Genomic DNA, 13,016 nt, shown 5'->3' with positions numbered 1-13,016 from the left:
TTGTAGAGCTATGCTTATAGAAACATACCCGGCGAGAGCAGAACAACAGATGTAATGATAAGGGAACAGACAGTGGCGATGACAAGTAAGGCTATACAGATTCCTCTCCAGTTTCTCTGTTCTTCTTCTTCTGATGCCAAATCCTACAAAAAATAATAAATATATAAACTACTAAAATTTTCTTAAGTGTTTAACGTTATTTTAACGTTAGAACCTTTATTTCAAAAAATACTTTATTAAAAGGAAACCTTGATTTTTATATTTCAAAATGTGAAGAGAATTTAAACATCAAAATATGAAGGATGTGATTAACATATTTTTTTTTACTTCCTGTGATTAACATATTTTTTTTATTAGAATCCTGCACCCATGGTTCTGCTTAGCGACTGACCACCAGAACTTTCAATTCCACAGATTTTACGAGCACATAAATCGCATGTACTCAGTGAGTCCTAACGAAACCAAGGATCAAAAACCAGACAGTAGTCCGCTTCTTTAACCACTGGGTTAACACGGTCCTTAATAAATATAATAATGTAAAAATTAAAAAAAAACCCAAAGGAGAAATATTTGACATTATGCTTAAAAATATTTAAATAAAATTTATGCATTTATCACAAAAGTTTCTTACTTCTACGTAAATGATTTTAAACTTAAATTAAAAACTCTTACATTATTAAAATATGTTTTCGAAGCATTCATTTAAAGTGTAAATGATGACAGGAAATTTGTTAATCAAACTCAAAACAGCGTTGCTAAATCAGTATTCAAAACTTACAACAGTGAGTTATGTAACCCTAAACGGCGGTATTGATTTATTTTTATGGCTTGCTGAATTCAAAGTAATGTAGTTTCAGATTTCAGGATAAATTATCTTCAATTATCTTAATATCATTAAAATTTAATTTAAGTACAAAATTGTTATGTTGAAGTTTAAATATGTTCAATTTTTCTATTTAGTATGTAACAACAAATTATTTTCAAAAAAGACATTCAGGAATCAGAATTTTTGAGAGATTATTCAGCAAATTGTTTCAGTCAAAATATTTATGCTAAAAATATTTTGATTATAAAATATCTTAGTTAATTAAAAGTTATACAAGGCCTTTAAAGATTAATTGATTTCGAATTATAATAGAGGTTACTTATAAAATACAATATTTTACTATAAAAGTAATCATTCATATGTAGATAAATTATCATAAAGTTTTTTTTTCTATTCATTTTGAAGGAGACCTTGAATATATTTTTAAGATCAAATTTAGTAAAGTGTAGAACAACTCTATCTCAAGTCCTTACATATCCCGACATGTCTTACCTGTCCTAAAGTAAGTCATTAATTTTAACTGCGGCTTTTATTTTAATGATTTAAATGCACGAGATATTAACCAAACCCTATAAATCTTCCAGTTGAAACTTTTAGTCATAAAATGTAATATTTCTTAAATTACATGGTAAAACGTTGATTTATTCTATTTGATTAAAATAATTATTTTATATTAAATGAAAGACACGCATAATTATGTAGGGAATATATATATATATATATATATATATATATATATATATATATATATATATATATATATTTATATATATAGGAATACATTTTAAGAAGTGATAGTACACACCCAGACAAACAATTTTTATCAAAGAACGCATGGTCGAAAACAAAACCCAAAACCGCTAGAGGGCGTCAAAGTTTATGTTCTTATATGAGGCAAAAACACACAAAGAACGATGAAGTTAAGTTATAAAAGCAAATTTAATGGCATGTGATTTCAATAAGTGTTCAAAACAGTGGCCGGTAGCGGCTATGCTGGTACAACGGCGAAGAAAAGATAGGCTAATTTTCCCTGCAGCGGCCGAAAGCTTGGCGACAAATAACGTAGCGCAGTAACTCGCAATAGGAATGGAGCTTTCTTGTTTGCATGAAAAAACTTTCCAAATGCGCCAGCACCTTTGCGTTTTGTTTTCGACCATGCATACTTTGATAAAAATTGTTTGTCTGGGTGTGTATTATCACTTCCTAAAAAATGTTTCCCATCTTTTTGGAATCACCCCGTATATATATATATATATATATATATATATATATATATATATATATATATATATATATATATATATATATATATATATATATATATATATATATATATATATATATATATATATATATATATATATATATATATATATATATATATATATATATATATATATATATATATATATATATATATATATATATATATATATATGCATATGAACCTGAATTGACTTCTGGTGAATCATAAAATATCCGGTGCAATTTGCAAAACAAATTTATTACCTAACATTTTAAATTAGAAGGACTTTTTTTAACATTCAGTATATAAGCTATCCTTAAGCTCTTGTCTTTGAAAAATATTCAGCCATTCATTCGGAATGGTTTTGATAGCTCTGCTTGCCTAATATTTGTAATCAAATATTTCCTAGCTTTTTATATTATAAGCAAATTTATTAAACGTTAAATACCAATTGTGCTATAATAAATGCTATCTTGCACTAAATAACTTAAATTTAAACTTTGTTTCATTGTAAATGGTTCTATGTTTTTTTGATATATAAACAAATAATGGCTTTGGTTTTTCCTGTAGTTTTTATTTTCATAAAACATTAAAATTTAAAAATATATACTTTTTTTTTTTAATTTGATGATTACAAGTTGAAACAAATAACATACCTATAGAAGCGTATTGTAAAAATATCTTTAATTTTAGGAATTCTAAGAGCCAGATCAACTTGACCAAACTAGACCAACATCAACATACTTGTAGCGGATCTTTTCTTAAGAACATCAATTGTTACCTCGAAGTTAGAGGAGCATTCGCACAATTTGAAGGTCTTGGTTTAGATTTAATGTAAGCCATGGGGAAGAGTCGCACCATCACCAAATTATTGTTTTGAAATATGGTTTATCTACATTCGAATATGTTCTCTCAGAGATGTAAATTAGAATTTCAAGATGCATTTAATTATACTCAAACATAATATTACAAAATGCACATTTTTCGATTTATTGGGGTAATATTTTTCACAATTTTTGAATGATTAAAAATATTACGATGAGCAAATATTTTAATCGTTGTCTTGAATTTTAAGTTTAAAGTTGCAAATTAATTTTACTAATTTGTCAAAACGTTAGTGATATGCTATAAATATCTTAGTAAAATTACAGCAATTAAAATATTACTAACAGTTCATTTTTAAATGTTAGTAAATATATTCGCTATGTGCTTTTAAATATTCTAATTTCTAAAGAGACAATTATTTCAAAATATTATAGTGTATTTTGCATTACGAATTATTACTAACTAAACAAACTTTAGTATTAAAGGAAATCTAACAATAATATTAAAATCGTCATTTTCTTTTGAAGCAAAATAAATATATAAGCATTTTAAAATTTTAAAACAAATTCCTTTTACTTGCTGCAATTACAAAAGTTAATTTCATGCATGAGGAAGTCAAGACTGCAATGAACGGAATAGGAATTTATTTTATAGAGTTTTTCCGGAAATGCAATTAATAACGTTAATTTAACTTTCTTTGCATTTAAAAATATTTTACTCTCTCTTTTCTGATACTTTCTGACAATTGTTAAAATTAATGCGCAATTCTTACCAATTCGAGCTTCCTTATGATGCCATTTCGGGTGTTGAAACAGTATTTCTTGACTTGCAAGATATTCGACGTTGGCGATAAATGTGACACTTGAATGAGAATGTAAAATATACAGAAGACTTTAAAGTGGCGCGAAGTAGATTAATGGAAATTAACTCTAGAAATGTGATAGTATTAGTCTCAGAAACTCGGAATTTTGGATGCCATTAACTCTAGACTCAACTATTAGGAGTTTCAATAAAGCTTTAATGGGAATTATAAAATTTTCTCATGGAATGCTTAATGTTTTTAGAATTGTTACGTTTTCTTAAAAATTGCTTGATTTTAAAGTGTATCTTTTATTTAAATAAGAATGTATGCAAATATTTTCGTAATAAAAATGCATGCTACAAAATATTCGATAATTTTAATTTTGTTTAAGGACAATTAAAATAAATAAGTTTGGAATTATGTTCTAATAGGATTATTTATATATTTTTATAGTATTAACCATAAATTTATTAGGAAAATGTGCACAGTAGGAATTTGCAATTTATGAATTCATTAGAATTTTTAAGATCAGTACAATATAAAAAATAATTAACGCTACTTCTTAACACTAGTTTGCCCAAGAAAGTCATTGTGACTACTTTTTAATTTCTATTAGAAAAACAATGATGCATATAATGATACAATTTCTTAGAACTTTGTGCATAACATATTATTTTTTATTGTTAATATTTACTAATAACTTGTTATATAATAGAAAAAATAATACAAATAATATTAAAAAAATTAAAAATTTATTTTAAACATATTTCTTAACACATTAGTTATTCTTTCAAAATCCAGTCATTTTTACCGCTTTTGGGCAATATAGGTGTATACTAAGTTTCAGTCTTTTTAAGTACGATAAAGCAAGAAAAAAATATTGGGTATAGCTTATAAGAATCGAGGAGATGTAGTCACATGTAAGTTTCCGGTTAATTATGTTAATTTTATGTAGAGTTTATTTTAGAATATATTTCAAGGCTTTTATGTTTTAAGGAAAGAGAAAAAACAGTGGTTATTTTAATTTGTTATTTTATTTTAAACTCAGTGGTATGTTATTACTTTAATTTGAAAGTCATCTACCTTTCATCTCTTTATTCATACATTTCATAAAAAGCATTTAAACATTTCATTCATTCTTTCTCAATGTTTTAAATTATTTTATTTGTTACTTTTTTGTCTCAGGATTCATTAAGTCAGTTAAAAAAAGATCAATACTGTTCAATACTTTTTTCTTAAAAAAAAGTTTTACGAGGGTTGCTATTTATATTTCTGGCCTAATAATGAAAAAACAAATATGTAGGATCGAAATTGGTTTTATTATTTTTCAAAATATTCTCCATGATGATCAATATACTTTTGCATGCGTTTGAACCAATTTTCAAAGCACTTTTTTCCAGTCCGATTGAGGTAACTCCAAAACATGCGTTTTGAATGCATCAACCGCTTCTTCGGGGATCGAAAATCGTTGTCCACGTAATTTATTTTTGATGTGTGGGAATAAGAAGAAGTCATTGGGTGCCAAATCAGGGCTGTACGGTGAATGACCGACCCATCAGTTCGATCTTTCGCTCCGTCAGAAATGCCTTTGTTTGAGTCGATGTGTGAGAGCTCGCATTGTCATGATGAAGAATGATTTGCCTGTTCTTCTGCTTTTTTCGAATTTCTCCGATGACTTCTGGCAAACAAATGGTCATGTACCATTCAGAATTGACCATCCTGCGCTGCTCTAACGCCACTGTTGCCACATGACCGTTAATGCCTAAGAAACAGGCAATCATTTGTTTCGAAGTGCTTCTTCCTCGAGCAACTTTTGTTGGTTTTGCCTCGTCTTGGAAGACCTATACAGTTGATTGCTGTTTTGTTTCCGGCTCATATGCATAGATCCATGATTCGTCACCTGTGTAGATGTTATACACAGCTTTTGATGTACCTTGAACGTATTTTTTCTACATTTCCTTGCACCCGAGCCTTTTTTTGAGCGTTTGTCAGATTATGCGGGATCCAACGCGAACAAATTTTTTTTACGCTCAAATGTTCATGCAATATTTTATTGATACTAGTCATACTAATGTCCAAGGACGCCTCTATCTCACGGTATGTCACGTGACGATCTTGCTTCATCAGTTCACGTGCAGCATCGATCTTTTCTGGCACAACAACGGATTTTGGACGACCTGCACGGGATTCGTCCTGGATCGAACATCGACCACGATTAAATTCGTTATACCAATTTTCTACGGTGCTGTAGGATGGCGCTTTATAGCTGAATAAAGAATTAAGTTCATCGAAGCACTCTTGTGTTGACAATCCACGTCGAAAGTTATGAAAAATAATGGCACGAAAATGTTCACGATTCAATTAAATTTTTTGAAAGAGAAGAACTTTTCAATTTACTGTCAACAGCACAAATGAAGCTATAATGGTAAATCGTCTGCTGAATTTATGTTTAAAAATATCAAACTTTCGATTAAAATCGTCTGCGGTCGATGAACAGCACAAATGAAGCTATGATGGTAAATCGTCTGCTGAATTTATGTTTAAAAATATCAAACTTTCGATTAAAATCGTCTGTGGTCGCCTAGCAACACTTACTGTTGCCAAGGCCTGAAATATAAATAGCAATCCTCGTATACTGTCAGTAAACCTCCATCTCAAATAGGATATATTTCTATTGTGTATAACTTAAAGGAAAATCTAATCTAAATCTGCTTATCTACTCTGTTATTAATAGTGTAGATGTATTAAGAAGATAGAAACTAAGAATGGAAGGATTTGATTGGTTGAATAGCAATTAAATGATGAATTACAATATCAATTAATTTCGGTACGAAAAATATAATAACGTATCAATTAATACTTTCCTGGAACTAGGAAATTTTTTTAATTAAGTTGGGATCGACTTCTCTAGAAATCGGATTCGGAATCGGATTCGAACCTTTCAACTATCAGCTTTGCAGCTCTGATATATACTGCGAAATCAAATACAAAACTGAAAGACAGTTATCAAAACAATTACTGAAGCTAATTTATTTCCATTTTTGAATTCATTTTTCCTTCCCAGAGGCTTTTCGGTATTAGATTAAGAAAATACTTTTTAAAAGTTCATCCCATCAATATGAAGTTTATTTGCAATCAGTACCATTTGGTATGAAGCTATTTTTTAGCGCCATCTCACTATAGTAAAAATTTACTGTAAGCAATCAATTTTCTCCGGTATTTATTTCTTTTAGTGAACGGTAAAAAATACATATTATCACAGTACCTAAAGTAATATATTTAGTTATATTAGTATACACCGAAGAGCCATTACATTATGACCACCCTGCTAATAACATGTAGGACCACCTTTTGCCCTCAAAACTGCTAGCACCAGCCGTGGCATAGATTCCACAAGGTGCTGATAGGTAGTCTGAGGTATCTGGTACCAAGCGCTCATCTACTGGTCCTGCAATTCCCTCACATTGCAAGGGGGTAGCGTGGCAGCACGAATTTGGTTTTCCAAGTAGGACCACAAATGCTCTATTGGATTAAGGTCAGGTGAATTTGGGGACCAATACATGACTTGAAAGTCACTGGAATGTTCCTCGAACCAATCCATGACGATTCGACTTTTATGACATGGTGCATTACCCTGTTGGTAAACACCATCCCCCGCAAGAAAAACTGTTGCCATGAATGGGTGAACCTGGTCTGCAACTATGTTCAAGTAGCTTACAGACGTCAGGGATTGTTCTATGAGGATTATGGGTCCCAATAAGCCTCACGAAAAATTGTTCCTGGGCCAGAAACCATGAAAACCTGGGCGAGCCCATTTTTATAGATGGAGGGTGGTCATAATGTAATGGCTCTTGGGTGTATATAGTAATATTAGTATATTGAGGAATCGATTAAAAACAGCAACAATTACTTAAATACCAGTAGCACTAATTATCAAAATTCATTCTAGCATTATTGGCGTCAATAGTAAAATTATAGCATTTTTTAGTTTCCTGATCCAATAATAAAATAATAAAAATTATATTAAGGTTAATAACAAAAATTTGGTTTCTAATTTTGCAAGACTATTAAACTGAAAATTTATTCTGTTTTTATTTTATACTAAGGACTGGTGGAAAAAAGAAAAAAAGGTGTAAAAACAAAAAAAAAACTTCCTCAAGAAAAATTATTTTTTTCACACTTAAAGATCAAGATACTATGCACATTTAGATATGTATAATGTCTTAATTTAACTAAGCAAGTGTCCTTAATATAACTGACGATTTGAAAATATTTTTGTCACATAAGAGGATATAGAATTCTACAGTTTGTTGTGTTCCGATTTTTTTTTTTAAAAAATGCGGTTTATTGACAGATAACGCCTCAGAAAAACAACAAAACATTATTTTTAGGATAAACACTATCGACAGTAACAGCGGGGCACAGTCTGCAGATTTCCTGAGGACAAACTTTACTGTCAATACTTTAGTTGGAATAGTCCGACATGCTGTAGAAAATATTATTTAATAGTACCAAAAAGCGTCATCTATTGAGGGACATAGTAATTAGATTAAAAGCTTATTTAAGAAAATCTAATTCCCTAAGCAGAACACGACTAATTATTTTTGTTTAATTGCTTTTTCAAATTATCTTACATTTTTGGAATATCCCATATTTACATGATTTAGAACTATCTGAATAACCACCCTAATAATATATTTGATTTATTATGTAATTTTGCCTAACTAGATTAAATAGGACATATTTTTAGCATAATAAAGCTTTAACATCCCGAAAAGAGTTGAAAAAATTTAAAATTTAAAAAAAAAGTAGGAAATAAGCTATCTTATTAAAAAGTCTGCATAGCTTTAATACTTTTTAAACGCTTTATATATAAAAATAAACTGATATAAAACTTTTTTATCATGATTCATATTTTTATTCATTTTTTGATTTTAAAGCTTTTCAGCTTAATTCATAATTAGATTTCGGGCATTTTAATAAAACTTTTAAAATAGGAAGAGAAACTTCCAAGTTCGCTTTAAAAGTGTCTCGACCAATGTTTTAATGAATAAAAAACATATACTTTTCAAATCTAATTCAAAACATCTGCATGAATAATTTTTTGATAGCAAAGAAATTGGGTAAAAAGACATCAATGCGAATAAAAAAAATAAAGAACAATTTATGATTTTTAAACAGAATGCATTCAATTTATTTCGTAGGACAGTTTTTTATTATTTCTTTTTTGTTTACAATAGTACGAATCTAAACGTTTATTAAACTTACACTTAAAATTATATGATATAAAATACTGTTCCTTACATTTAGTGGAATATTTAAGAGTTTTTAAATTAGTGGTTTCCTTACATTTCTAATTTAAATTTGACATTTTATTTTGACATGCGTTTATGCGTGATTACTTACAACAAAATATAACATACAGATCGGATACGTTTAATATAGAGAAATTTATAAAACTGTTTTTTTTTTTTTTCAAATTCAATTCCATTTTTTTTAAAAAAGCAAATGGTATTTGTAATTAACAACGTAATTAATCAGCAATTCTTTACAAACATATGCTGCAAAAAATTTTTACAGCATATGTTTGTAAAGAATTGCTGATTTTTTTTTCCATAACATATGCTGTAAAAATTTCCTTGTAGAGAAATAAAATTGAGAATTTTATTTTGCAGCAAAAGTACTCTGGTTCGCTTTGATTAAAAAAAATTCTGTCAATAAATGAAAAGTATCTTTATTTGCTAATTCTAAATAAAAGTACGTATCAAAAAATTGTTTTCTAACATGAATTCGAGCTTTTCTTCTATTTATTTTACTTCCAAAGTTTGCTTTTAGATTTTTTTTAAAGTTCATCGTTTCTTTCCTTAAATTAAAAAGAAAAGGAGATTTATTAAACAAATATAGGACATATTTAATGAGAAATGTATTTTTTTCATCGATGTAACAATAATATACTCAAAAACTTAACTTTAAAAATGAAATCTTTATGCAGTGGGGCTCGTTGACTTCCGTACAGATGTAAAAAACGGAATAAAATAAAAACGGTCGATTTAGTAAGTAGATAAAATGATTTTTTATTTAAATTTAATTTCGTAAGGATATTACAGTTTTGATATTAATTAATTAATAAATAAGATGCAACCTGAATAAATATTAGTTTTTTTTAAATCGAGCAAACATTCAAAATCAGGGATCGCAGCAGCATAATTTTGAAGTTCGTTTTTTTAATGAAAATAATGCACTCGAATAAAAAAAATATGTTTAAAAAAAATGCTTAAGCATTAAATCTGTAGTTTGTGAAAAAAATTAAAAATGCTATTAAATCATCAAACATTAATTTATCACAAAAAGTAAAAGCAAAAAATAAATTCTACTTCCCGAACATATTTTTATTGTAAATATTTAAATCTATTTTTAAGACTGAATTTTGTATAACAAGCCTGAGAGAATTATGAACTATTTGCAAATACTTTACCATCATATTACTATAATATATTAAATATTTTTGCATTTATTTCATTTTGGAATGTTAATGAAATGTTTTAGTAGTTAATTTTAAATGCTAAATATACAAGAGATGTTAGTTTTCTCCTTTGAAGACAATATTATGTAATGTAATACATAGTCTATTCAGTAAATATTTAAACCAACCTTTAGTAAACCTTTCGTAAATATAAAAACAGACTTTCATTGAAATTATTGTAATGATAATTGTTGTATTTTAAAGCACTTTTACAAGTAATGTAAGTATAAGATTTAAAAATGTGTTATCAAATAAGCATAACTAAAAAAAAACCTAACTAAAAAAAAAAAGGTAGGTTCCAAATTACCAAGATATGGTAAAGTTTACTAGGTTTCTGTCTCTAGCGCTTTGGCAATGTTTTTGAGAAAATTAACAATGAAATATTGTTTTATAATATGTGATGAAATTTGGTAAATGCATTAAAATTTAATCATTTTATTATTATATTTAAGAGCATGGCTTAAAAACCATTTATGTAGTTAAATTTATTTTTCAGTTTTGTATTCTTTACTAAATGTGTGGTTATAAAAAAGCATCAATTTATAAACCAGAATTTCTGGTAAACCGTTACCATAGAAACAGAAAAATTACCAAATGAATGGTTTAAAAACTGTATTTTTGTACTATTTTTTAACAGAAATTTCATTACCATACAGTGTGATAATTTTACCTGGATTTTTCTCTGTGTAGAAAAGGATGAAACTTATTTTTGTTTATTAAGTAACAAAATGCAGAATAAAAGTTTAAAACATTAAGAAAAGGAAATTGATAGCATATTTCAGAACTTTGAAGCCTTTTCTCTGATAAAATATTTTAGTTACATTAATCTAATTGAAAATTGCTCAGTTTTTTAACATATCTTTAACATATTGTAAACACGATGAGGAATAAGGATGAATTATTTCCATATTTAATAGTCTTGATTCGCTCGTGCTCTTGGGATACTCTTGGATACACTATTATACACTTATTCGATTAAAAAGTCGGTGAAAATAGGTGTCATAAATATTTTTTGATTAAGTATTGTGTCAAATGTTTCTTAAAAAAAGTTAAAAAAATTTAGAACTGAAACCCTTTCAGAGTAGTTATGTTTTACGTACTTAAAAGTAAGAGAAACAGAAATAACTTTGTTTATTTGTAATCTCCACAGAGAAAATAAAAACAAATATTCAAACGCAATGTTCATTTTTTATGAGAGAGTTTTTTTAATGACATTTAGGTTGTTTTGATATAACTTCCAGACACATTCACAGCAGACAACGAAATATAAAATGAGCAAACATTTGGCGGAAATCCATTTTGGCAAAAGTAATCTATTAAACTTAAAAAGAAATACTTGTTTTAATCTGTTTTAAAACTATAAAAAGTGTCAAAATTCAAATTACATTAGAGATAAGTAATAATAAATATCAGAGAAAATGAATAGCTTGAGTTAAAAATAACTGTTTTAATTGTAATGTTTTAATCAGAACTGATAAAGCATTTCCACGTGTTGCTTAAGAGACTATTTTTATTCCCATCTATTATAGTAACGATTCTTATTTTCAGCCGTTAAGCTCACCTCATTATAATGTGAGAAAAGTTATCTAACTTTCTCTCGGAACTCTTTAAACTGAAATATTGTTGTTCTTGTTTCTAATGCGACTTACCAATACCAGCAAGCCTACTTGGTAAAACCGAGGAAATTTAAGGCAGAGTGAGAGTTTATTTTTTCTTTCTTGATTTTCAGTGGCACCATCTAAGGTCAAGAATATGACTTCTGCCACACATACATCACAGCCAGTTTATAGGGTGGACCCATTCATTCATCCACAGATCGTAATTTTGAACTGAACCAGGGAACGATGAATCTCCGATTCAGTACCCCCAGAGGTATGATTTGTTATGGGAGCATGGAGGATTTTCTGACCCGGCAGATTTAACGGGAATCAGACGTCTTTTTCTACAAGTGAATTCTTTGACCAGCAAGGATCAAACTCACGACCTCTTGGACATGACACCATCTCATTACAAATCAGGCTATCCCGGCCTCTTAAGCTGAAATTCAATTACTAAAGCAAACCTACTTCTTTAAAAATTTAATTTAAAACAATTATAAAGGAATAATAAAAAAAAATTTTAGAGAAAAAAGCTAAACTTTATAAAACATTTTATTTCAAGACTATGATAAATGTAATTTGTTATTCATATAATGTTTATTGTTTAAAACAAGATGATTTAATTATTTTTCAAGCTTAACTATTTTTTAGAATATTTAATAGAAGTAAAACAATTTTTTTACTGTTTCAAAAAGTTTGTTTTGCCTAAATAATTTTTAATCAAATTAAAAATTTTTAACCATAAAATTGTTAAAATTATTACTTTAATCCAATAAAATATTCCAAAATTGATTAACGAAAGTTTTGCATTTAAAAATAAATTTAATGACGTACTTCAGTGCATATCTCACTTGAAGATATATCGATGCAATTAATTTATTTTACTTGGAAATTTGCTTGTGAAAATATAACACACCTTTCAAATATATAAACTTGTTTTTGTCAAATTTTAAAGAATTACAATAATAATGATATTTAGTCTCCAAATTCTCAAATTTAATCAAATTTATCAAATATCAAATTATATCAAATTTGAAAACCTTTATATCAAATTTGAAAGATTTTGAAAAAAAAAAGTTTCTGTTGAAATTTACTTTAAATAATTAGATTTGCAAATCATTTGTAATTTTTAAAAAGGCTACATATGGCTCGAACAGTCAAATACTTTCAAGGTTCAGTTGTTTCACTAAATTAAT

At 27.8% G+C, this 13,016-nt stretch overlaps 1 protein-coding gene across 4 annotated transcripts in view; it reads right to left on the bottom strand.

Moving 5' to 3' along the window:
* LOC107449074 (inactive dipeptidyl peptidase 10-like) overlaps window positions 1-13,016 on the bottom strand; it is a 551,160-nt gene that overhangs the window by 60,019 nt on the left and 478,125 nt on the right. For all 4 annotated transcript variants that reach the window (XM_087161345.1, XM_087161348.1, XM_087161346.1 and 1 more), the window contains exon 2: window positions 29-143. In XM_087161345.1, the coding sequence (XP_087017471.1) occupies window positions 29-143 (115 nt within the window). The remainder of the gene's footprint in view (window positions 1-28; window positions 144-13,016) is intronic.

Source organism: Parasteatoda tepidariorum, chromosome 4 (assembly GCF_982258835.1).
Source record: "Parasteatoda tepidariorum strain Cologne lab strain chromosome 4, Ptep-v5.0, whole genome shotgun sequence".
NCBI lineage: Eukaryota > Metazoa > Arthropoda > Arachnida > Araneae > Theridiidae > Parasteatoda > Parasteatoda tepidariorum.
Note: the sequence above shows the minus strand (reverse complement) of the source record. Positions and strands in the feature narration are given on the sequence as shown.